The sequence below is a fragment of the Xenopus laevis genome, chromosome 2L, assembly GCF_017654675.1.
Source record: "Xenopus laevis strain J_2021 chromosome 2L, Xenopus_laevis_v10.1, whole genome shotgun sequence".
Classification (NCBI taxonomy): Eukaryota; Metazoa; Chordata; class Amphibia; order Anura; family Pipidae; genus Xenopus; species Xenopus laevis.
Genome location: NC_054373.1, coordinates 1,567,315 through 1,593,802, shown reverse-complemented (window position 1 = coordinate 1,593,802; position 26,488 = coordinate 1,567,315). Strand labels below are relative to the sequence as shown.

The 26,488-nt window shown below is 43.9% G+C and overlaps 2 protein-coding genes and 1 non-coding gene across 3 annotated transcripts in view; 1 reads left to right on the top strand and 2 right to left on the bottom strand.

Moving 5' to 3' along the window:
• tbx15.L (T-box 15 L homeolog) overlaps positions 1 to 26,488 on the bottom strand; it is a 40,399-nt gene that overhangs the window by 4,650 nt on the left and 9,261 nt on the right. Inside the window, exons 2-7 of the mRNA XM_018245792.2 lie at positions 9,118 to 9,334; positions 6,201 to 6,302; positions 4,370 to 4,541; positions 4,016 to 4,183; positions 3,785 to 3,849; positions 325 to 422 (exon numbers count right to left, since the gene is read on the bottom strand). Coding sequence (XP_018101281.1) covers positions 325 to 422; positions 3,785 to 3,849; positions 4,016 to 4,183; positions 4,370 to 4,541; positions 6,201 to 6,302; positions 9,118 to 9,334 — 822 coding nt within the window. The remainder of the gene's footprint in view (positions 1 to 324; positions 423 to 3,784; positions 3,850 to 4,015; positions 4,184 to 4,369; positions 4,542 to 6,200; positions 6,303 to 9,117; positions 9,335 to 26,488) is intronic.
• LOC121400266 lies at positions 7,071 to 7,187 on the bottom strand. Its single transcript, XR_005965672.1, has one exon. It is a non-coding gene; the product is annotated as a U4atac minor spliceosomal RNA (small nuclear RNA).
• On the top strand, positions 12,962 to 14,455 carry LOC121399789. The gene is made up of 2 exons (XM_041581393.1): positions 12,962 to 13,240; positions 13,301 to 14,455. The coding sequence occupies exons 1-2, from the start codon at positions 13,106 to 13,108 to the stop codon at positions 13,973 to 13,975; spliced, it is 810 nt and encodes a 269-aa protein (XP_041437327.1). The 5' UTR covers positions 12,962 to 13,105; the 3' UTR covers positions 13,976 to 14,455.

Genomic DNA, 26,488 nt, shown 5'->3' with positions numbered 1-26,488 from the left:
CCTGTATGTAATGTGGTGGGAGAAGAAAGCTCCTGATTTAGGGGAGATGAAATGAAGCTGAAAGCAAAGGCTCCGATGGGATGACTGTGCCGCATGTTCCTGCCTATCAAAACTCCAGGTACTTGAACTATTGAGCACGTGAGCTGACATAAATCCCCGTCTCACCACCTCTCCGCCTTAGATTTTCTATGGGTTTTTTTCCCCATCTTTAACTAAAACCACTGGATTAGAAGCTCAGCTGCTCCACAGATGAAAGAGGAGTAAAAAACCCAAACAAATGTAATTCTCCTGTATCTGGAGCTTGTTTGGGGGGGTTTAGCTCACCTTGCTGCTTCTGCATGGTTGTAAAATCTTCAAAGGTAAGGGTACGGACCGGTGGCCTCCAGAACGCATACGTCTCCATGATGGCCTCCAGGCCGGTGCTAAGGGCGAGAGAGAGAGGAGGCAAATGGGAAACAGGCAACGTCTACACAACACTTAATAACAGGGCGGCGGGAGATCCCCCTGACAAGTTGGAACAGGAGTGGGAGTCCCCCCTGTGTAGCTCTGCCATTGGGTTGGACCAGTTTGGTTCTTCAGTATTGACAACTGTCTGACTGTAGTTCTATATGTGAATTTGTCTCATGGGATCTAAGAAAGTGTCAGCTGAAAAGGTAATTACTATAATCATGTTCTAAGTCATAAAGGGCCCAAATAATGTTGCGTTTATAGGTTAAGTAGCCTGTAGCGCCCCCCAGGGGTACAGAGGAACCAGTTGCAAGCAGCAGCTACTAATTCTCCAGTGTCACTTAATCCAATCACAGAGATCAGTTTATTCTGCTTCTATAGAATTATTTCCCCTTTATTATAGGCCCAACAAACACTGAAAGGACCCCCCCCCCGCGCGCTGGGGTTCATACGCCAATATAATTAACATGGGGGCTCCCAGGGAAAAGCTCACTGTCCACTCGGTACATTTGGATTCGTTTTGTACATTTAATGGGAATGAGAAATGTGATGTATCGTTTCATCTCTTCCCCTTGTCTCAGCGCTGCACATTTTTAATATCGAGCAATAAATCAAATTCCTCTATTGTATGTAAAATGGAACAAGATGTCGTGCATTTCTGGATAATGGAACCCACATGGGTCTGCCGTACAGTCCGCGTCGGCCGTGTCACCAGCCTGGGGAAGATTTGTCTGGGGGGGATCAAGGGACAGTCACCCCAATGTTAGGCCTTTGTGTCTGGGATCAGACTGTGTCACTTTCACTTCACTTCAATCCCATAGAAGATACTTTATTGTTTAAAGGGCAACAGTCACCTCAAATGTAACATTTCTGAGTCTAAATTTAATTTGGGACGAGAACCCATTGGGCTGGATAATAATTCAGTGTGTGAGTCCTTCATAATGATTTGTTTCTACCCCATCCCATACTGATCACTATCACAGGAACATTAAACTTTACTGTCAGTTAAACGGTTAAAGACACCATGGGGTATTTCAATCATTTTTGCAAGACAGCACCAGCCTGATAGCATGAAAGTGTCACCCTATAAAGTTCCCAAAATAAATGTTCTGTCTCTACCCCTAGTCTGTGTCTGAAATACAGCAAAGTATATCCCGCTGATCTCTGAGTATCATTCATGTATTATAAGGGATAATGTACCCCCTACTGTAAATTATAAGGATATTAGAAGTCACTGAGGGGTTGTGACCATATAAAGACACAAGGCTGCAGGCTGAGTTATACAGGGAACTCCGAGTATCACTCATGTATTATAAGGATAATGTACCCCCTACTGTAAATGATAAGGATATTAGAAGTCACTGAGGGGTTGTTCTGTGACCATATAAAGGCACAAGGCTGCAGGCTGAGTTATACAGGGAACTCTGAGTATCACTCATGTATTATAAGGGATAATGTACCCCCTACTGTAAATGATAAGGATATTAGAAGTCACTGAGGGGTTGTTCTGTGACCATATAAAGGCACAAGGCTGCAGGCTGAGTTATACAGGGAACTCTGAGTATCACTCATGTATTATAAGTATAATGTACCCCCTACTGTAAATGATAAGGATATTAGAAGTCACTGAGGGGTTGTGACCATATAAAGACACAAGGCTGCAGGCTGAGTTATACAGGGAACTCTGAGTATCACTCATGTATTATAAGGATAATGTACCCCCTACTGTAAATGATAAGGATATTAGAAGTCACTGAGGGGTTGTTCTGTGACCATATAAAGGCACAAGGCTGCAGGCTGAGTTATACAGGGAACTCTGAGTATCACTCATGTATTATAAGGGATAATGTACCCCCTACTGTAAATGATAAGGATATTAGAAGTCACTGAGGGGTTGTTCTGTGACCATATAAAGGCACAAGGCTGCAGGCTGAGTTATACAGGGAACTCTGAGTATCACTCATGTATTATAAGGGATAATGTACCCCCTACTGTAAATGATAAGGATATTAGAAGTCACTGAGGGGTTGTTCTGTGACCATATAAAGGCACAAGGCTGCAGGCTGAGTTATACAGGGAACTCTGAGTATCACTCATGTATTATAAGGGATAATGTACCCCCTACTGTAAATGATAAGGATATTAGAAGTCACTGAAGGGTTGTTCTGTGACCATATAAAGACACAAGGCTGCAGGCTGAGTTATACAGGGAACTCTGAGTATCACTCATGTATTATAAGGGATAATGTACCCCCTACTGTAAATGATAAGGATATTAGAAGTCACTGAGGGGTTGTTCTGTGACCATATAAAGGCACAAGGCTGCAGGCTGAGTTATACAGGGAACTCTGAGTATCACTCATGTATTATAAGGGATAATGTACCCCCTACTGTAAATGATAAGGATATTAGAAGTCACTGAAGGGTTGTTCTGTGACCATATAAAGACACAAGGCTGCAGGCTGAGTTATACAGGGAACTCTGAGTATCACTCATGTATTATAAGGGATAATGTACCCCCTACTGTAAATGATAAGGATATTAGAAGTCACTGAGGGGTTGTTCTGTGACCATATAAAGGCACAAGGCTGCAGGCTGAGTTATACAGGGAACTCTGAGTATCACTCATGTATTATAAGGGATAATGTACCCCCTACTGTAAATGATAAGGATATTAGAAGTCACTGAGGGGTTGTTCTGTGACCATATAAAGGCACAAGGCTGCAGGCTGAGTTATACAGGGAACTCTGAGTATCACTCATGTATTATAAGGGATAATGTACCCCCTACTGTAAATGATAAGGATATTAGAAATCGGTCAATAACTCAGGTGAGTAATGTTTGTGATTATTAAGTTGCTTTATATTTCTTTTACACATATGTTTTAATTTTGAGAACAAACTTGTCTTCACAGACTCTATTTTGTGTAGTTATGACATCAGAAAGGGGTGAGTATAACTGTAACTAGATACTGACACTATATTGTGTGTGTAGAAAAGCAAAAGGAATGTGCAGAATGGCAGTTGTTCCGTGTGACGCTCATCTGAGTGGAATTATGGGTAAAACACTCATTTCCGCACTGACAGGTAGAAAAGGATAAAACTCTTTCCCGCATTCTGTTGAGTAATTATTAGTTAGTAATTATCTGTTGTATTTTGTATCTGATGGTAAAAAGACAGAATTGGATCATTTCAGAAATGTACAGATTTCCTGCTGTTTTGCAGTTGTTTGGATATAAAAATGTTATTTCTAAGACTGTGTCAGCATGTGATTAACCCTACGATTGTCCTGAGCCCCCACAACTCCCTGTTGTTAGAAGATGAGACTTGGCACATACCGGTTCCTCCCAGAGTCTCGGAATCCTTTGGCAAACGGGTTCCTGTCAATCTTCAGCCGAGTGATCTGAAAGAGCAAAGGAGTCCAAATGAAACCTCTGCACAACTGGAAGTCATTAATGTGCAAATTCATTTGTTGCACTTATATGTGTATATGTGGTGGGGGTGGGGGGAGAAGATCTTTTTCTTTTAGAACCCAAATCCTTATGCTTGAAAGTGGGCTCTGCTCTCACCTGCTGGTTCTGATAGGCGGTCACTGTGGTGAATACGGTTTCGGGGAAGCTGAAAGTCTTGACGCCCTCTCCGGTTGGTACGGGCTTTGTGGGGGACAAGTCGCTACTGAAGTCTTTGCGTATGACGTGGATGCGCGGCTGATACTTGTGCATAGAGTGCAAGATAATCTGGAACCAAACGTGCACCCCATAATAAACACTGTTATATAGTTATATATATACATATACTAAAGGACCCATTGCAATGCCTATTAATGCTCTTGCACTTGCACCCCCTAAAATCTCTTTACGTTCACTCCCCCCCATGCAATACAAGAACATATATATAGATATATTAGTCTGAGTTCCACTCACATGGCCCTGGTCATCCAGCTCGTTGTTGGTGAGTTTGAGTTTATCAAAGCTGACCACTTGTCTCATCCAAGTGTCCCCAGAAGCCAGAGAATCCGGATGGACATAAACACGGGGCGGCACCGGGGAGTCGGCATTTCCAGCCACCATCCATTTGGAGCTGTGATAGACGTACCTAGAACGAGAGAGCAGGAGGTCTTGTGATCAGGTGTCTCTCCAATCAAATGGAGATTAACAAAGGTGCACATGGAGAGCACTAATAGGATCTCAGTAACAACCAATCAGTAACAACCAAAGTTAAAGGAACTCAGCCAGGGATTGTGGTCTGAATAAGAGCGTCATTGTCTAGAACTCACACACAGAATTTGTGACATCAACAAGCCCATCTACAGAGATCATGGAATCGGGAAGCCATGTACAGAAATCATGGAATTGAGAACCCATCTACAGAGATCATGGAATCTGGAATCCATATACAGAGATCATGGAATCAGGAATCCATGTACAGGGATCATGGAATCAAGAACCCATGTACAAAGATTATGGAATCGAAAATCCATCTATAGAGATCATGGAATTGAGAACACATCTACAGAGATTGTGGATTCAGGAACCCATATACAGAAATCACGGAATCGGGAACCCATGTACAGAGATCATGGAATCAGGAACCCATCTACAGAGATCATGGAATTGAGAACCCATCTACAGAGATCATGGAATCTGGAACCCATATTCAAGATCATGGAATCGGGAATTCATATACAGGGATCATGGAATCGAGAACCCATGTACAGAGATTATGGATCGAAAATCCATCTACAGAGATCATGGAATTGAGAACACATCTACAGAGATCGCGGATTCAGGAACCCATGTACAGAGTTTACGGAATCGGGGACCTATGTACAGAGATCATGGAATCAGGAACCGATCTACAGAGATCATGAAATCGGGAACCCATGTACAGAGCTCATGGAATCGGGAACCCATGCACAGAGATCATGGAATTGAGAACCCATCTACAGAGATCATGGAATCTGGAACCCATATACAGGATCATGGAATCGGGAATCCATGAACAGGGATCATGGAATTGAGAACTCATGTACAGAGATTATGGATTGAAAATCCATCTACAGAGATTATGGAATTGAGAACACATCTACAGAGATCGTGGATTCAGGAACCCATGTACAGAGTTTACGGAATCGGGAACCCATGTAAGAGATCATAGAATCAGGAGCCCATCTACAGAGATCATGGAATAGGGAATCCATGTACAGGGATCATGGAATCGAGAACCCATCTACAGAGATCATGAAATCGAAAACCCATCTACAGAGATTATGAAATCAAGAACCCATCTACAGAGATCATGGAATCTAGAACCCATCTACAGAGATCATGGAATCGAGAACCCATTTACAGAGACCATGGAATTGAGAATTTGTCTACAGAAATCATGGAATCGGGAACCCATCTACAGAGATCATGGAATCAGGAACCCATGTACATAGATCATGGAATCAAGAATCCATGTACAGAGATTGTGACATTGTACAGGAATATGAGATGTGTAACCTAGAACTTAGTTAAGTGTCATTGAGAACCCATATACTGGCATTGTGTTAACAGGAATCCCTGTACAGAGACTGTGTACATAAAAAAACAGGGACCTATGTACATAAATCTTGACAATCTTGAAAACTGCTGAGTTGGGTAACCTAGAACTCACATGTACAGGTTGTGTTATTGAGAACCCATGTAGAGTAGAAGTTCCTAATTAAATCCCAGCTACTGAGAGAGACCCAGCAAATACCCATATAGTTACCTGTATCTCTTGTTGTCCACAGGAACGATGTCCATTGCAATGTAATATTGTTGGTGGGGATCAAGGCCTAAGATCTTCACCCTCATGGCTGGGAACATCCTCCTACAAAGCAAGAAAAGATTTAGACAATAGTTAAAGGATTTGGCAAAAGCTCATCTAGAAACTCAATAATACATGTCCCTCGTTAATTTGATGCTCATGGGATGCACAGTGTTTAGAGATTCTCTGTGATATGAGGACGAGCAGGAACAGAAAGTCTAATTGGCTGATTTATGGTAATTTTATCTTGGCAACACTGACCCATAATTAAACTAATTGTGCTTTTTTTCTGCACGGCTCAATCAAACTTCCATTTAGTTGTTGCTGGACTACAAATCCCAGAATAATGTAACAGATAATGAAGGCTGAGGCATGCTGGGAGCTGTAGTCCAGCAACATCAGGGTTGAATTCTTAAAGCAATATTGCACAATAAAACTTATCCCCAAATCTCCACAATCTCTGCAAAATCTTCCTCCAGTGAGAATCGCAGCTGATAATCTGGCTCCATGGTCTTTGTTCCTGCAACTGGAGTTGGAAACATTACAGCACTGACATGGGGCTTGGAATCAGCATTCTCATTGGTCACTTCTTTTGCATTTATAATGAGGGTTTTCATCAGTAGAATTCTCATTGGTGAATTTTCTTGCATCTATAATTATTCTCAGCTGCAGATTTTTATTCAATACACCTGAATATTCCTGTATAGTCTGATATTACCAGGAACGACAAGTTCTATCCCATTTTACTTCATTGTCAGGCAACACTATATTGACTGAAAACACTGTTACCTGACAATTAAAACACTTGATCTGTTCTTTAAACATAAAATGTAGTCCAAAAATTGCACCTTTCTATTGCAGATACAATAGTGGTAACAATGTGTTGTCAGCAGTGCAATTCTCACTATTCACTCATTAAACAGCAGCTCACCCCAAGACAAGGAGGGTTAATAACCCTAACATAGGATTTATGGCGGATACATTTCTGAATCTTTTTTTAATTGGGGAGACTTTCTTATGATTTCCAGCCAACATATAAAGTAGAAGTTTAAAGTTTAAACACCTGGTAGGAATTTGCACAGGAATAAGAATATACTTATTTTGCACAAGAATGTTCCTCCTGCTAATGGTTTGTCCCACTACCCATAATACACTGTGCCTTGTGCCTGCATATATTTGCATATTTTATGGTAATGAGTCAAACATTCCACTCTAAACTAACTTGTCCTTCCCTATTCAGCAGAAATATCTGCATATCCTATTATCATCTCTATGGTGTAGTGTCCTCTGTCCATGCGCTGCACTGTAATGCACCACAATGTACACAAAGTAGCCGGAGCAGCACCTTTCAGCTACAAACAGACAAAATGTAAATATTAGCGATCACTGCTGCTCAAACGCTCTTTACTCACTTGTCAGACTACAAATCTCACTTTAATTTAACATATTATCAAGGAATAAAGGATGTGGAGAGCTGTAGTTCAGCAAATGTCAGGGCTGTACTTTTAATGTTAATGATCCCTTTAATATGCAAAAATTTCCTCCAATGAAAATCGCAGCTGATGTGAGTAAATGTGACTCCATGTTGTTTGTTCTGCATCTGGAGTTGGAAAGATTAAGCCCAGTTTCAGTGAACAAGTCTGTCCTTTATCCCCATGTCTCATTCCAGTGTCATATAATGAAGAACAAATAATATCATTATCTCTGTATGTAACATAACAGCAACATGTCTGACATGGGACTGGCAATCAGCATTCTCATTGGTCAGTGCTTTTGCATTTATAATGAAGTTTTCAATGAGTAAAATTCTCATTGGTTACTTGGTTTCCGTGAAAATGTTTCCCCAGCTCTCCAGGGCCAAGGACTGAATTAAAGGGGATATAAACCCAGCTGTAACACTGTTACCATACCTCCCAACTGTCCCTTTTTCGGAGGGACAGTCCCTCTTTTGACAGCTCAACCCGCAGTCCCTCATTTGTACTGGAAAGTCCCTCTTTTCTCTGCACTGAACAGCCAGAAAAATAAACAAAGTTTCTCACTTAATTGGCTTTTAGCAGAGAGCCCAGAACAGCTAACAGGTGCAAATAAGATACTTTGTAACAATTTTGAGACACAAAAACACAGTTTAAATAAGGAGAAATATTTTCAAACTTTCATAACCTGCCAAATTTTGTAAAACGAACATGGTAATTAGGGGGTGTGGCCACAGAAAGGGGTGTGGTCAAAAAATTGCTGCGCTACGTGCGAAAAAAAAAAAATTGTCCCTCTTTTTACTTCCAAAATGTTGGGAGGTATGCTGTTACCACCTAGTTTTCTATAAAAGTTGCAGAAAACCGTAATTATAAATGCAAGAGAATTCACCAATCAGAATTCAACTGTTCCAAAACTTCATTATAAAGGCAAAAGAACTGACCAATGAGAATGTTTAATGTTTAGTCATTTGGACCCTAGCAACCAGACTGCTGACATTACAAACTGGAGAGCTGCTGAATAAAAAACGAAATAACTCTACAAGTAATAAAAAATGAAAACCAATTGCAAATTGTCTCAGAATATCCCTCTCTACATCCTACTAACAGTTAATTTAAAGGTGACCGATATAACTCTGATGTTGCTGAACTACATCTCCCAGAATGCCTCAGCCTTCTTTCTATGTTACATTACTGTGGGATTTGTAGTTCAGCAATAACTGAATACAGTTTGGTTGAGCCGTGCAGCACCAATGAATTGGTTTAATCACATTGCACATGCCAGTTAACTGTTCTTTAACATTTAATGGTTCTGGCAATAAATATTGACTATTTCTATTAGTCTTGTACATTATGTAACAAATGAACGACTGACTCTATATATTTCTTATATCTGAGGGGCACCTCACCTGCCTGCCTTAGTGATGATCATCTCAGTGCCGATTTCGTGGAACCTTTTCCAGAGGTCAGCGCACTGCAGCTCCACCTGGATCTCCTCCATAGAGGACACAGAGAGAGGTTGGGGGTCTGGGACCCTGGAGGGAGCCAAGTCCGGGCACGACTCATAGGAGCAAGAGGTCCGTTCGGCCAGAACTTCTGTATCAGAACTGGTGCTGTGCTCAGAATCTGTATAGTGGGGAGAAGATGGACAGGTCTGAGTGGAGGAACCGAATTGCTGCTCCTACTTTTTATTTCAATCTTTTATTCTTACAGTTTTTAGCCAAATAAAGGGGTTGTTCACCTTTAAATTAACTGTTAGTAGGATGCAGAGAATGATTTTCTGAGACAAATTGCTATTGCTTTTTATTTTTCTATTATTTGTGATTTTTGACTGGTTTAGCTTTTTATTCAGCGTCTCTCCGGTTTGCAGTTTGAGCAATCCGGTTGCCAGGGATTCAAATTCCCCTAGCAACCGTACATTGATTTGAATAAGAGACTGGAATATGAATAGGAGAGGGTCTGAAAAGAAACATGAAGAATACAAAATAGCAATTTAGATGGGGTCAGTGACCCACATTTGAAACCTGGAAAGAATCAGAAGAAGAAGGCCAATAATTAAAAAAAAATCTTAAAAAGTAAACAATGAAGACCAATTGAGAAGTTGTTTGGAATTTGCCATTCTATAACATACTAAACATTAACTTAAAGGTGATGCACCCCTTTAAATAAAAAACTTCAGCAGCAGCAGCACCAACCTCCTAAACTCTGACTGTTTTATACAGAAACTGCCCGTGTTTGTCACGAGTTTTATTTCCACTCAGGACAGAGAAACTGATACAGTTCCACTACTTATAATAACTGCCGGCAAAGGCTCAGAGCATGAACATTAGACTGACAGTTACAGTTGTGTGTTGGGTCTGACATGTAATTCTGCAACAATTACACCAAAGTTATTAATATTTATTTCATCATTCCCTCCAGAACAGCAGCAAAATTCCAGAACTCGGTGCTTCCTTCCCACCCAACCAGCAAACATAACAAAGCACTATTCAAGTTACTATGGCACATAGGTATTCCCTGTACTAAGCACAATTCAGCAGCAACAGTCCCCTAAATTTGCTCATAATCTGTAAAGGGGGATCCCATAAAACTATGGCAGCATAGGTATTCCCCTGTACTAAGCACAATTCAGCAGGAACAGTCCCCTAAGTTTGCTCATAGTCTGTACAGAGAGATCCCATAAAACTATGGTACATAGGTATTCCCTGTACTAAGCACAATTCAGCAGGAACAGCCCCTAAATTTGCTCATAGTCTGTACAGAGAGATCCCATAAAACTATGGTACATAGGTATTCCCTGTACTAAGCACAATTCAGCAGGAACAGTCCCTAAGTTTGCTCATAGTCTGTACAGAGAGATCCCATAAAACTATGGCAGCATAGGTATTCCCTGTACTAAGTACAATTTAGCAAGACACATTGGTGCACAATAACACTTTAGATTGTAAGCACACGTGGCACAGATCTGGACAGGCCTTACACAGCCTAATATTCTTCCTTTTATCACAAGAGAGAATAATAAGTAGGATGTAACTAGTGAGATTTGTTTGGGTTAATTTAGTAAATATGATTTTTGCAGTAAAACTGATTGATCCCATTGATTTCTATGTGTTTGAGATTCTGTTAATAACAGAAATATGAGACTTAATGACTGAGTTTATATCTGTATCTTTTCCCCCAACTCAAGCTCATTAACATTTCTGGGAAATTGTACATTATTTTCTGTCTTTCATTTTTCCATGAAAAAGTGTCGTTAGGATCGGGCGGCCAAATTCTCTGATCTGCTGCCCAAGAACTCCGACCACTCACCCACCAGAACCAGAATTGCCACCCAGCTGGGCCTGTGAGATTCTGCTCAGACTGTGGTTCTGTAGCCTGCAAGTCACATTGTGTGTGGTGTGTAGTCAGAATTGCGTCTATGGGATTGTGTAGTCAGAACTTCTATGGGATTGTGTAGTCAGGGATTCAGGAGTATTCAGGGAGCAGGACTAAAGCTCACAGGTTGGGTGCTGGTGCTGGTGCTGGTGCTGGTTCTGGTGCTGGTGCTGTGGGTTTGGCAGCACTGATGTGCCCAGGTATCTGATCAGGTGGCCCAGAGACTGCAGGTAAGTTCACATATTCATGGGATCAGGCATTGCTTAGTCATTCCTCCCATCTCTGCCCTTCTTTATGCAGATATATATCAGTATTAGGTATCACCAGTTTTAAATAAACAAGTAAAAGTCCGCCTATTAAAGCAGTGGATTTCAAACTCTTGGGGTTCAAGCCCCCTAAATGAACCCACATTTGTTAAGTGGCCCCCTACAAATTAATTGCCATATTGTAACACCAGCCGCCTCGCCCCAGTGCTAGCAATCAGTAGGGTAGTAAATTAATACTTGGAAAACATTTTTTACATCGCCCTCCAGGCAGGGCCCTACAAATACATTAATGAATACACTGTCCAACAAGCCCCGCCCACCAAATTCAATTTAGGGCCCCAGAACTTTTGTAGTTGCATTTCTTGCAGTGTATCACAACAGCTTCAACTAGTTGCATTTCCTGTTTCCTGCAGTTCATCAAATCAGCTCCATCTAGTGGCATTTCCTGCAGTGTCTCACAACAGCTCCATCAAAGTATAGAACAGAAGGACAAAGTCGCAGATTAACTGCTAAAGTGCAAATTTATTGTAGTCCACACGACATGTTTCGGGCACATCTGTCCTTTTTCAACTCCATCTAGTTGCATTTACTGCAATATCTGACAACAGCTCCATCTAGTTGCATTTCCTGCAATTCATCAAATCAACTCCATCTAGTGGCATTTCCTGCAGTGTATCACAATAGCTCCATCTAGTGAAACAGAACAGCTCCATGTAGTGCCAGATCGTCCATGATTATTTGGTTTTTATGACAAATGGCTGTTGGTTTGGGCTAGGGATGCACTGAATCCAGGATTCGGTTCAGGATTTGGCCAGGATTCTGCCTTTTTCAGCAGGATTTGGATTTGGACGAATACTTCTGTCCGGCCGAACCCAATCCCTAATTTGCATATGCAAATTAGGGGCGGAGAGGGAAATCGCGTGACTTTTTGTCACAAAACAAGGACGTAAAAATTTTTTTCCCCTTCCCCCCCCCTAATTTGCATATGCAAATTAGGATTTGGATTCGGTGCATCCCTAGTTTGGGCAATCTCTCTCTCTCTCTCTCTCTCTCTCTCTCTCTCTCTCTCTCTCTCTCTCTCTCTCTCTCTATCTATCTATCTATCTCTCTCTCTCTCTCTCTCTCTCTCTCTCAAAAGCCAGTGGCGGGGGAGGATCTAGCCCTGAATTTAGTGCAAGTAATGTTACTATAGAGAGAGGTACAAGACCTTTATACTACGACCAGAGGATTAGGGACCAGCGTGTGGGGTTTATATGGTGACTTACCAACTATATTAACTTTGTAACTAAAAACCCCTGTGTTTGTGATCACTTGTATTTATACTGAATTACTTATGAGACAGGGGCCCAGGGAATGTGCATTGTAAGTAGCACCTCCATTATAATTAAATATACTTTAACTTAGCCTTTGAGTTCTCCCACAACCCCCTTTTTTATGACATTGCCATAAGTTGCTGTGCCTGTCATGTCCTACTTGTGCCCCGAACTTTCCTTCTCTTGTATTACTAATGATCTATTGATATATATCAGGTTGTATTGTACAGAATTCCCATCAGCCCCGGCCCAAGTGGAGCTTATAGTCCCCTACACACAATCCCCTCCATTGATTTGATTATAATCCAATAAATTCACCCAAAGGAACTGCCCACAAACACATCTGCCCTGTGTGTCTCTATATCAGTCATGGGGCTGCCCTGCAGCATTGTGGGTAACACAACTTGTGCTACAGACTGTCTGATCCCTAATTAAGTGATGGTATGGCAATTAGGAAGGTGGCAGTTAGGAAGGTGGCAATTAGGAAGGTGGAAGTTAGGAAGGTGGCAGTTAGGAAGAGGGCAGTTAAGAAGGTGGCAGTTGGGAAGGTGACGGTTAGGAAGAGAGTAGTTAAGAAGGTGGCAGTTAGGAAGGTGGCAGTTAGGAAGAGGGCAGTTAAGAAGGTGGCAGTTGGGAAGGTGGCAGTTAGGAAGGTGGCAGTTAGGAAGAGGGCAGTTAAGAAGGTGGCAGTTAGGAAGGTGGCAGTTAGGAAGGTGACAGTTAGGAAGAGGGCAGTTAAGAAGGTGGCAGTTAGGAAGGTGGCAGTTAGGAAGGTGACAGTTAGGAAGAGGGCAGTTAAGAAGGTGGCAGTTAGGAAGGTGGCAGTTAGGAAGAGGGCAGTTAAGAAGGTGGCAGTTAGGAAGGTGGCAGTTAGGAAGGTGGCAGTTAAGAAGGTAGCAGCGAGGAAGGTGGCAGTTAGGAAGTGGGCAGTTAAGAAGGTGGCAGTTAGGAAGGTGGCAGTTAGGAAGAGGGCAGTTAAGAAGGTGGCAGTTAGGAAGGTGGCAGTTAAGAAGGTGGCAGTTAGGAAGGTGGCAGTTAAGAAGGTGGCAGTTAAGAAGGTGGCAGTTAGGAAGGTGACAGGAAGAGGGCAGTTAAGAAGGTGGCAGTTAGGAAGGTGGCAGTTAGGAAGAGGGCAGTTAAGAAGGTGGCAGTTAGGAAGGTGGCAGTTAGGAAGGTGGCAGTTAGGAAGGTGGCAGTTAAGAAGGTGGCAGTTAGGAAGGTGGCAGTTAGGAAGAGGGCAGTTAAGAAGGTGGCAGTTAAGAAGGTGGCAGTTAGGAAGAGGGCAGTTAAGAAGGTGGCAGTTAAGAAGGTAGCAGCGAGGAAGGTGGCAGTTAGGAAGAGGGCAGTTAAGAAGGTGCCAGTTAGGAAGAGGGCAGTTAAGAAGGTGCCAGTTAGGAAGAGGGCAGTTAAGAAGGTGGCAGTTAAGAAGGTGACAGTTAAGAAGGTGACAGTTAAGAAGGTAGCAGCGAGGAAGGTGGCAGTTAGGAAGAGGGCAGTTAAGAAGGTGGCAGTTAAGAAGAGGGCAGTTAGGAAGAGGGCAGTTAAGAAGGTGGCAGTTAAGAAGGTGGCAGTTAAGAAGGTGGCAGTTAGGAAGACGGCACACTCTGCCCATTCCTGCCACCAGAACCTTGTGCACTGGGGTATTACAGCAAGTCCTTGTCTGAACTGGGAGGAGCTCCTCATATATCAATAACAACAGAATCGCTGATCCAAATAATAAACCACAATCAGGATTTCCCCGAGGGCAGAAACAGTGACAGCCCTGAATCATGTTGTTCCCTCACTTTGGCCTAATGAATAACTGAAGTGAAGATACTGCTCCCCCTAGTGGCCACTCACAGGTTGCAGCCCCTGCCTGAGATGAATTGGCCGCAGCACAGTCGCTCATTGAGTCACTTCAGTCTGGCTCAATACAGACTGAAGTGACTCAATACAGACTGAACTGACTCAATACAGACTGAACTGGCTCAATACAGACTGAACTGACTCAATACAGACTGAAGTGACTCAATACAGACTGAACTGACTCAATACAGACTGAAGTGACTCAATAAAGACTGAAGTGACTCAATACAGACTGAACTGACTCAATACAGACTGAACTGGCTCAATACAGACTGAACTGGCTCAATACAGACTGAAGTGGCTCAATACACACTGAAGTGACTCAATACAGACTGAAGTGGCTCAATACAGACTGAACTGACTCAATACAGACTGAAGTGACTCAATAAAGACTGAAGTGACTCAATACAGACTGAACTGACTCAATACAGACTGAAGTGACTCAATAAAGACTGAAGTGACTCAATACAGACTGAACTGACTCAATACAGACTGAACTGGCTCAATACAGACTGAACTGGCTCAATACAGACTGAAGTGGCTCAATACACACTGAAGTGACTCAATACAGACTGAAGTGGCTCAATACAGACTGAACTGACTCAATACAGACTGAACTGACTCAATACAGACTGAAGTGACTCAATACAGACTGAAGTGACTCAATACAGACTGAACTGACTCAATACAGACTGAAGTGACTCAATAAAGACTGAACTGACTCAATACAGACTGAACTGACTCAATACAGACTGAAGTGACTCAATAAAGACTGAACTAACTCAATACAGACTGAACTGACTCAATACAGACTGAAGTGACTCAATACAGACTGAAGTGGCTCAATACAGACTGAACTGACTCAATACAGACTGAACTGACTCAATACAGACTGAACTGACTCAATACAGACTGAACTGATTTAATACAGACTGAACTGACTCAATACAGTCTATAAACATGTGCCAGGGGCATTATATGCCCCAGTGATGTTATGTGGGGGGGAGGGGTATTAGCCCAGCAGTTACTTTTATGGAATTACCGGGGCGGAATTAGTCAGGACATCAGTGGTGTAACAAGATGTTACTGGGCCCCACAGCAAATTAATTTTAGTGCCCCAAACATATCGGAGATTGTCCTGTTTCACCAATAGAAATTGCTCATTATTTGGGTCTCGTGGCCCCCCCCCTGCTTCCTCTGTAGTTCCACCCCTGCAGGACATATATTGGCCATAAAGCAGTCTGGGAATGACGTTAATAACCACTTTCTGGGAATAATGGCAGAATTTATAGCAATAGATCAAACCTAACGCAGATTAATATTATCTGTGAATATCGTCTGGACTAAACCGACCCCTCAATATCCGTCTGGATTATTTAATATAATCATTTCATTTACAACCGTCACATAATATTCCAAAGCTACAAATAAATAAGAGATAGAAAGAACATTCAAATCAAGAAGCGGCTGGATTTGATTGCTGGTTGCTAACATCAGTGACCCTAGCAACCGGCTCAGCATGTTAATAGTGAGTGACAGGGGAATCGCAGAACAAGTGATAATCACACATAATGGGGATCTTCCTCATTCACAATGAAATGAAACAACCGATACATTTGCTCATTATATAAATTTATTATACAGAGGGGGGAACTAGGGGGGCAGAAGAGGTTGGTTCAAGCAGTTGATTTTGGGGGGGTGCCTGCCCCCAAATCTTCACAAGGGTTCGAGGTACAGACAGGAGTAGAGATGTCGCGAACTGTTCGCCGGCGAACTTGTTCGCGCGAACATCGGGTGTTCGCGCTCGCCGGAAGTTCGCGAACGTCGCGCAACGTTCGCCATTTTGGGTTCGCCATTGTTGGCGCTTTTTTTTGCCCTCTCACCCCAGACCAGCAGGTACATGGCAGCCAATCAGGAAGCTCTCCCCTGGACCACTCCCCTTCCCTATAAAAACCGAAGCCCTGCAGCGTTTTTTCACTCTGCCTGTGTGTGCTGAAGAGATAGTGTAGGGAGAGAGCTGCTGCCTGTTAGTGATTTCAGGGACAATTGAAAGTTTGCTGGCTAGTAATCGTTTTGATACTGCTCTGTTATTGGAGGGACAGAAGTCTGCAGGGGTTTGAGGGACATTTAAGCTTAGGTAGCTTTGCTGGCTAGTAATCTACCTTCTACTGCAGTGCTCTGTATGTAGCTGCAGTGGGCAGCTGTCCTGCTTCTGATCTCATCTGCTGACTGCTGCAATAACAGTAGTCCTTGTAAGGACTGCTTTTATTTATTTTTTTGTTGTTTTACTACTACTACTACTACTACTACTATAAGAGCCCAGTGCTATTAGTCTAGCAGTGTTGGGGAGTGGGACTGGTGTGCTAATCTGCTGCTCCTAGTAGTTCAGCAGCACCAACTTTAATTTTTTTTTTTTAATATTCATTTTTTTTTTATTTTACTTTTTTTTATTTTACTACCGCTGTAGTAGTGTATAAGTTGACCTTTTAGGCATTATTTGCCCTGTAGGCATTATTTGCACAGTGTTTTCTTCAACCCGCCATCTAGCTGTGTGACCTTGTTCACATTCTGTCTAAATATCCATAATATTACCGTCTCCAGAAAAAACACCGGAGTGACTTTTTTCAAGCAGCCATAATATATTTTACGTAATCCGTATCCACCGCTGTAGTAGTGTATACGTTGACCTTGTAGGCATTATTTGCACAGTGTTTTCTTCAACCCGCCACCTAGCTGTGTGACCTTGTTCACATTCTGTCTAAATATCCATAATATTACCGTCTCCAGAAAAAACACCGGAGTCACTTTTTTCAAGCAGCATTCATATATTTTACGTAATCCGTATCCACCGCTGTAGTAGTGTATACGTTGACCTTGTAGGCATTATTTGCACAGTGTTTTCTTCAACCCGCCATCTAGCTGTGTGAGCTTGTTCACATTTTGTCTAAATATTGATAATATTATCGTCTCTAGAAAAACCACTTGAGTTACTTTTTTTCAAGCAGCATTCATATATTTTACGTAATCCGTATCCACCGCTGTAGTAGTGTATACGTTGACCTTGTAGGCATTATTTGCACACTGTTTTCTTCAACCCGCCATCTAGCTGTGTGAGCTTGTTCACATTTTGTCTAAATATTGATAATATTATCGTCTCTAGAAAAACCACTTGAGTTACTTTTTTTCAAGCAGCATTCATATATTTTACGTAATCCGTATCCACCGCTGTAGTAGTGTATACGTTGATCTTGTAGGCATTATTTGCACACTGTTTTCTTCAAACTGCCATCTAGCTGTGTGTATTATCGTTTCCAGAAAAACCAACTGAGTTTTTGTTGTTGTTGTTTTTTTAAAAATAATGCCAGGCAAAGGCAGGCCGCCACGCAGAGGCCGTGCTAGGGGCCGTGCTGCTATGCAATCCTGTGGCCCTAGCAAATTGCCCAGTTTTAAAAAGCCAATGACCCTGAACTCCCAAAATGCTGAAGAGGTAGTTGACTGGCTTACACAGCACACCCCATCCTCTACCGTTTCTAACTTTACCACAACATCCTCCTCATCCTCCACTGCTATGGCCACCCCACGTAACACTTCCTCCACCACCGGTGCCCCTTCTTCACTGGGGTCAGAGGAGTTATTTTCCCATGAGTTTCTTGAACTGAGTAATGCGCAACCATTATTGCCAGAAGAAGATGAAGGAGATGAGGACCTTACACCAGATTTAATTCTGGCAGAGAACACGATAGAGATGGACATAATGAGTGATGAGGAGGAGGTCCCCGCTGCTGCTTCCTTCTGTGATGTGTCAGAAGAAATTGATGCATCTGAGGAGAATGATGATGAGGAGATTGATGTTTTGTGGGTGCCTAGTAGAAGAGAGCAAGAGGAGGGTAGTTCAGATGGAGAGACGGAGAGTCAGAGAGGCAGTAGGAGAATAAGACTTAGAAGAAGCAGGGAGGACAGCCCGCAGGGATCAGTAGGGCAACAACATGTATCGGCACCTGTGTTCAGCCGGCCAACGCACCCGCCATTGCCGCCAATGCCGCCAACTTCTACTGTTACCGCCAGATCGCACACTTCCAAAAAGTCAGCAGTGTGGGATTTTTTAAATGTGTGTGCCTCTGACAAAAGCATTGTAATTTGCAATGAGTGCAGTCAGAAACTGAGCCTGGGTAAGCCCAACAGCCACATAGGTACAACTTCTATGCGAAGGCACATGAGCGGCAAGCACAAAGCACTTTGGGAGCAACACCTCAAAGGCAACAGGCAAACTAAAAGCCACACTCCTTCTGGTCCAGCATCTTACTGCTCTACCTCTGCTCTCCTTGACCCGTCTGAACCACCCTCCACTCCGCCTTCCACCTTGACCACCTGTTCCCATTCCCAGTCATCTGCCACCAGCCAAGTTTCTGTGAAGGCCATGTTTGAGCGTAAGAAGCCAATGTCTGACTGTCACCCCCTTGCCCGGCGTCTGACAGCTGGCTTGTCTGCACTCTTAGCCCGCCAGCTTTTACCATACCAGCTGGTGGACTCTGAGGCCTTCCGCAAATTTGTAGCAATTGGGACACCGCAGTGGAAGGTACCCAGCCGCAATTTTTTTTCTAAAAAGGGAATACCACACCTGTACCAACATGTGCAGAGCCAAGTTACCGCATCTCTGTCACTTAGTGTTGGGCCAAAGGTCCATATGACTACTGACGCATGGTCCTCCAAGCATGGTCAGGGCAGGTATGTCACCTACACTGCCCACTGGGTGAACTTGGTAATGGCTGGGAAGCAGGGAATGGGTAGCTCAACAACAACAGTGGAGTTGGTGTCACCGCCACGGATTGCACGCGGTTCTGCCACCACCTCTACTCCTCCATCGCTCTCTACCTCGTCTTCTTCTTCTTCTTACTCTGCTGCTGGGTCCTCCTTCTCCTCCTCCACACCTGTGCACCCCCAGCTCCCCCTAGGCTATTCGACGTGCCAGGTACGCCGTTGTCACGCTGTCTTGGGGATGACGTGCCTGGAAAGCAAAAACCATACCGGATCTGTACTCCTGTCATCTCTGCAGTCACAGGCCGATCGGTGGCTGACCCCACACCAACTGCAGATCGGAAAAGTGGTGTGTGACAATGGAAGCAATCTGTTGGCAGCGTTGAGACTAGGCAATTTAACACATGTGCCCTGCATGGCACATGTGTTAAATTTAATAGTCCAACGTTTTGTCTCCAAGTACCCAGGATTCCAGGACGTTCTCACCCAGTCCAGAAAGGTGTCGGCCCATTTCAGACGTTCCTACACAGCCATGGCACGCCTTGCTGACATTCAGCAGCGCTACAACATGCCAGTCAGGCGTTTGATTTCTGACAGCCAGACTCGCTGGAATTCAACGCTCCTTATGTTGGAACGTCTGCTGCAACAACAAAGGGCCGTCAACGAGTACCTTTTTGAACTGGGTGGTAGGACTGGATCTGCACAGCTGGGGATTTTTTTCCCCCGTTACTGGGTGCTTATGCGCGATGCCTGCAGGCTCATGCGACCTTTTGAAGAGGTGACAAATATGGTCAGTCGCACCGAAGGCACCATCAGCGACCTAATACCCTTCGCTTTCTTCCTGGAGCGTGCCGTGCGACGAGTGACAGATGAGGCTGTAGACCAGCGTGACGAGGAGCTGGAAGCGCACGATTTCTGGTCGGAATCACCAGAACGAACCCAGGCACCTGCTGCAACGCAGGGAGAGGTGCCAGAAGTGGAGTCAGAGGAGGAAGGTGGCTTTGTGGAGGAGGAGGAGGAGGACCAACAGGAGCAGGCTTCCCAGGGGGCTAGTGGTGACCTTTTGGGGACCCCTGGTCTTGTACGTGGCTGGGGGGAGGAGACCGTGGATGATGCAGTCCTTGATAATGAGGAAGCGGAGATGGATAGCTCTGCATCCAACCTTGTGAGAATGGGGTCTTTCATGCTGTCATGCCTGTTGAAGGACCCCCGTATCAAGAGGCTTAAGGAGAAGGACCTGTACTGGGTCGCAACGCTACTAGACCCTCGGTACAAGCATAAAGTGTCAGAAATGTTACCAACATACCACAAGTCCGAAAAGATGCGGCATTTACAAACCAGCCTGCAAAACATGTTGTACAATGCTTTTAAGGGTGATGTCACTTCAGGAACTCATCAACATTCCAGGGGCAGAGGTGCCAGTAATCCTGCCACGAGCACACCTGCAAGGACAAAGCCCTTTGGCCAGTCTGTAACGTCAGACATGCAAATGTTTTTCTGTCCAAGGCAGCGCCACAACCCTTCTGGATCCACCCTCAAAGAACGCCTCGACCGGGCAGGTAGCGGACTACCTGGCATTAACTGCAGATATCGACACTCTGAGGAGCGATGAACCCCTGGACTACTGGGTGCGCAGGCTTGATCTGTGGCCAGAGCTGTCACAATTTGCCATGAACCTCTTGTCTTGCCCAGCCTCAAGTGTGCTCTCAGAAAGGACCTTCAGTGCAGCAGGAAGGGATTGTAACTGAGAAGAGAACTCGCCTAGGTCACAAAAGTGTCGATTACCTGACCTTTATTAAAATGAATGAGGGGGTGGATCTCGGAGGGTTACTGCACGCCGGAAGACTTGTTCTGACTTCTATGCAGCTGTCCTTCTCTTCAAGCCTCATGACTCCACACACAGCTGTCCTTTAGCGTCCTCCTCCTCCCTCCGCCACCGTTACAAACTAGGGTGCAAACCCTACTGGTTTAATTTTTTCTGGCCTCTGTGCTTCAGTGGCTGCAACCAAAAAAACTGGGCAAACAATGTCTACAAGGTCAACGTATGGCGAAAAATGACTATTTTCAGCATTTATATGGCATATTTTTTCTGGCAACTGTGCTTCAGTGGCTGCGTCCAAAAAAACTGGGCAAACAATGCCTACAAGGTCAACGTATGGCAGTTGTTTAAAGAGAACAGTAGATTACTAGCCAGCAAAGCTACCTAAGCTAAAATGTCCCTCAAATCCCTGCAGACTTCTGTCCCTCCAATACAGAGCAGTATCAAGCAGATTACTAGCCAGCAAACTTACTATCATCTGTCCCTGAAATCACTAACAGCTCTCCCCCTACACTATCTCTTCCAAGCACACACAGGCAGATTTTTCAGATACATTTTTGCCCTTGATCCCCCTCTGGCATGCCACTGTCCAGGTCGTTGCACCCTTTAAACAACTTTAAAATCATTTTTCTGGCCAGAAATGTCTTTTCTAGATGTTAAAGTTCGCCTTCCCATTGAAGTCTATGGGGTTCGCGAACCGTTCGCGAACCGCTCGCGTTTTTGCGCAAGTTCGCGAATATGTTCGCGAACTTTTTTTCCGACGTTCGCTACATCCCTAGACAGGAGAGGGGGTGAATGTCCTGCAGGGGCTGATTTGGGGCCTGTGTATTGGTCTTAGTGCCCCTCCCCCGCTGTATCATTGGGTTTCTGTATGTGACAGTCACAGGCTTTTCCTTCATTTCTGCCACTAATGCCCCAACAGACAAATTGTGGGGTAAATTTGCAGCTTCTCACTGCTCTAATAGCCCCCTCCACTCCTGCCACACGGGGGTCTCACAAACAGAGAACTTTGGGATCCTGAAAATATAAATCACCCCGACACTCTGAAGCCTTCCAACAGGAGCACCGTGTAACAATCTGACACAACTGACACTGACACACACACTCACTGACACACACACACTGACACACACACAGACACACACTCACTGACACACACACACAGACACACACTCACTGACACACACTCACTGACACTGACACACACACTGACACACAATCATACCTCCCAACTGTCCCTTTTTCGGAGGGACAGTCCCTCTTTTGACAGCTCAACCCGCAGTCCCTCATTTGTACTGGAAAGTCCCTCTTTTCTCTGCACTGAACAGCCAGAAAAAGAAACAAAGTTTCTCACTTAATTGGCTTTTAGCAGAGAGCCCAGAACAGCTAACAGGTGCAAATAAGATACTTTGTAACAATTTTGAGACACAAAAACACAGTTTAGATAAGGAGAAATATTTTCAAACTTTCATAACCTGCCAAATTTTGTAAAACAAACATGGTAATTAGGGGGTGTGGCCACAGAAAGGGGTGTGGTCAAATAATTTGCTGCGCTACGTGCGGGAAAGATTTTTTTGTCCCTCTTTTTACTTCCAAAATGTTGGGAGGTATGTACACTGACACACAATGACACAACTGACACAACTGACATTTAAGAGAGGGGCACATGCTGCTCATTCAGCTGAATTGTATCTTCCCTGATCCTCTGGGAATCACTTACAGAACTGGGAAATGAAGGGAATAACTATGGCTGAAGATATAAAGGGCCCAGTGGGTTATATATATATATGTGTGTGTGTGTGAGTGTGTATATATATATATATATATGTGTGTGTATGTGAGTGTGTATATATATATATATGTGTGTGTGTGTGACTTACAGGTCATTATACTGAAGGTTTGGGGGGCAGACACAGCAAGGTGCCCCCACCCCCAGACAGGCTAAATTTGGTGGGAAGGATCAGACAAGGTCAGACAAGTTTGGGAATGTGCCGAGAGTTTTACTTTCCTATTTATTATATAACATCTCTGCACTGCTGTCTGTGTGTCACTAAATAACAGCACCTGAACTGACACCCACCAGCCACTCTGTATAATGGGACAATATGGGGGAGTCACAGGAAAACTTTCTCATGTAGTTTGTCCTGCGTCATGTGTGACATTAGCGTGTGTCATATCTTCTTATTACTCACACGTCTGGCACTGCCCATGTATCACTGTCTGCTTAGCATGTCTGATCATCATAGTTATAAATATATTAGGGTGAAGTAATATCCCTCAGCCTTGTGCCTTTATATAGTCACAGAACAACCCCTCAGTGACTTCTAATATCCTTATCATTTACAGTAGGGGGTACATTATCTCTTATAATACATGAGTGATACTCAGAGTTCCCTGTATAACTCAGCCTGCAGCCTTGTGCCTTTATATGGTCACAGAACAACCCCTCAGTGACTTCTAATATCCTTATCATTTACAGTAGGGGGTACATTATCCCTTATAATACATGAGTGATACTCAGAGTTCCCTGTATAACTCAGCCTGCAGCCTTGTGCCTTTATATGGTCACAGAACAAACCCCTCAGTGACTTCTAATATCCTTATCATTTACAGTAGGGGGTACATTATCCCTTATAATACATGAGTGATACTCAGAGTTCCCTGTATAACTCAGCCTGCAGCCTTGTGCCTTTATATGGTCACAGAACAACCCCTCAGTGACTTCTAATATCCTTATCATTTACAGTAGGGGGTACATTATCCTTTATAATACATGAGTGATACTCAGAGTTCCCTGTATAACTCAGCCTGCAGCCTTGTGCCTTTATATGGTCACAGAACAACCCCTCAGTGACTTCTAATATCCTTATCATTTACAGTAGGGGGTACATTATCCCTTATAATACATGAGTGATACTCAGAGTTCCCTGTATAACTCAGCCTGCAAGAATCTCAGTTCAGAGGGAAAAGAAAACTCAGTTCAGATGGAGAAAACAAAACGACTGAACTCTATGAACTAAATGGTTGAACTCTGAATCTGGGGTGTGAGTGCAGCTTTTATGGGGGTGTTTAGATCAAGTAATAAAAGACATGAAGTTATTGGCAGTGACAGTAGGAAATATACACAGAATATATAGAAGTAAAGAAATATCAGAAATAACAGAGAAGGATGGTGAGAATTGCAGTGGAAGAGCTGGGGGGCTCAATAGAAGTAGGTTGGGGGGTGCACAGACTGATACTAATACCCCAGGGTTACAAGGGAGTGTTTCCCCAGTAGTAGGAGAGGAATGGGAGTTATTTTCCCATATCCGTAATACACATTTGTGCTGGACGTGACTCCATCTACCGCAGTATCTGGGGCTGCACTGCAGAGGATAATGTATCTCCCCACGGGCCCCCGAGCCTGGGAACTGGCCCTCTCCACGCTGGGGGATTTATGACTGGATTTAGGGGTGTCAGAATGTGAGCCCAGGCGTGAGAAAACCCGCAGCTCCTGGAATATTTGTACCTTGTGTATTAGACTGGACCAGGGAATGTGACAGTTATATACAGACACCCCTGTGTATTCTCTGATGCACTAGCAGAACCCCCACACTCACTATTATCAGGATTTGTGCGAGGGAGAGGCCTCCATTTGGTTCCAGATCTAAGGGGTCGGCGGCGGGTGTGGGAAGAAACAAGTCAATACCCAGTATTACACACAGGTGTGTCATTACACTGTACAATTGTGTGTGTGCAAGGGAACTACAGGGAATTCCAATATATTTACAGTCATATGAAAAAGTTTGGGAACCCCTCTCAGCCTGCATAATCATTTACTCCACTTTCAACAAAAAAGATACCAGAAAAAAAAAAAAGATTTCCCAGGAACATCTGAGTACTGGGTTTTTTTTCCTGAACAAAGATTTTTAGTGAAGCAGTATTCAGTTGTATGAAATTAAATCAAATGTGAAAGACTGGCTGTGCAAAAATGTGGGTACCCTTGTAATTTTGCTAATTTGAATGCACGTAACTGCTCAATACTGATTACTGGCAACACCAAATTAGTTGGATTAGCTCGTTAAGCCTTGAACTTCATAGGCAGGTGTGTCCAATCATGAGAAAAGGGATTTAAGGTGACCAATTGCAAGTTGTGCTTCTGTTTGACTCTCCTCTGAAGAGTGACAGCATGGGATCCTCAAAGCAACTCTCAAAAGATCTGAAAACAAAGATTGTTCAGTATCATGGTTTAGGGGAAGGCTACAAAAAGCATCTCAGAGGTTTATTAAACTGTCAGTTCCAACTGTAAGGAATGGAATGAGGAAATGGAAGGCCACAGGCACAGTTGCTGTAAAACCCAGGTCTGACAGGCCAAGAGAAATCCAGGAGCGACATATGCGGAGGATTGTGAGAATGTTCCAGACAAGCCAAAGATCATCTCCAAAGAGCTGCAAGAAGATCTTGCTGCAGATGCAGGTGTATCTGTACATCGTTCTACAATTCAGCACAATTTGCACAAAGAACATGTGTATGGCAGGGGGATGAGAAAGAAGCCATTTCTGCACTCACACAAACACACTCGCTTGTTCTATGGAAAAGATCATTTACACAACACACAGGCATTTGGGACAAAGAGCTTTGGACTGAGGAGACACAAATTTAGTTATTTGCTCATAACAAAAAGCGCTTTACATGGCGGAAGAAGAACACGACATTCCAAGAAAAACACCCGCTACCGACTGTCACATTTGGTGGAGGTCCCATCATGCTGTGGGGCTGTGTGGCTAGTTCAGGGGCTGTGTGGCTAGTTCAGGGGCTGTGTGGCTAGTTCAGGGGCTGTGTGGCTAGTTCAGGGGCAGTGTGGCTAGTTCAGGGGCTGTGTGGCTAGTTCAGGGGCTGTGTGGCTAGTTCAGGGGCTGTGTGGCTAGTGCAGGGGCTGTGTGACTAGTTCAGGGGCTGTGTGGCTAGTTCAGGGGCTGTGTGGCTAGTTCAGGGACTGTGTGGCTAGTTCAGGGGCTGTGTGGCTAGTTCAGGGGCTGTGTGGCTAGTTCAGGGGCTGTGTGGCTAGTTCAGGGGCTGTGTGGCTAGTTCAGGGGCTGTGTGGCTAGTTCAGGGGCTGTGTGGCTAGTTCAGGGACTACTGGGGCCCTTGTTAAAGTCGAGGGTCAGATGAATTCAACCCAATATGAACAAATTCTTCAGGATAATGTTCAAGCATCAGTCACAAAGTTGAAGTTCCGCTGCAGGGGTCGGATATTCCAACAAGACAATGACCCTAAACACACTTGGAAATCTACAAAGACATTTATGCAGAGGGACAAGTACAATATTCTGGAGTCCCCCGACTTGAATATCATGGAAAATCTATGGGATGATGTGAAGCAGACTGTCCATGCTCGGCAGCCATCACATTTAACTGAACTGGAGAG

Coding starts and splice junctions, on each gene's coding strand:
- LOC121399789 (XM_041581393.1), top strand. CDS start 13,106: ATGGCAATTAGGAAGGTGGCAGTTAGGAAGGTGGCAATTAGGAAGGTG. Junction 13,241..13,300: donor GGAAGAGAGTAGTTAAGAAG/GTGGCAGTTAGG, acceptor GCAGTTGGGAAG/GTGGCAGTTAGGAAGGTGGC.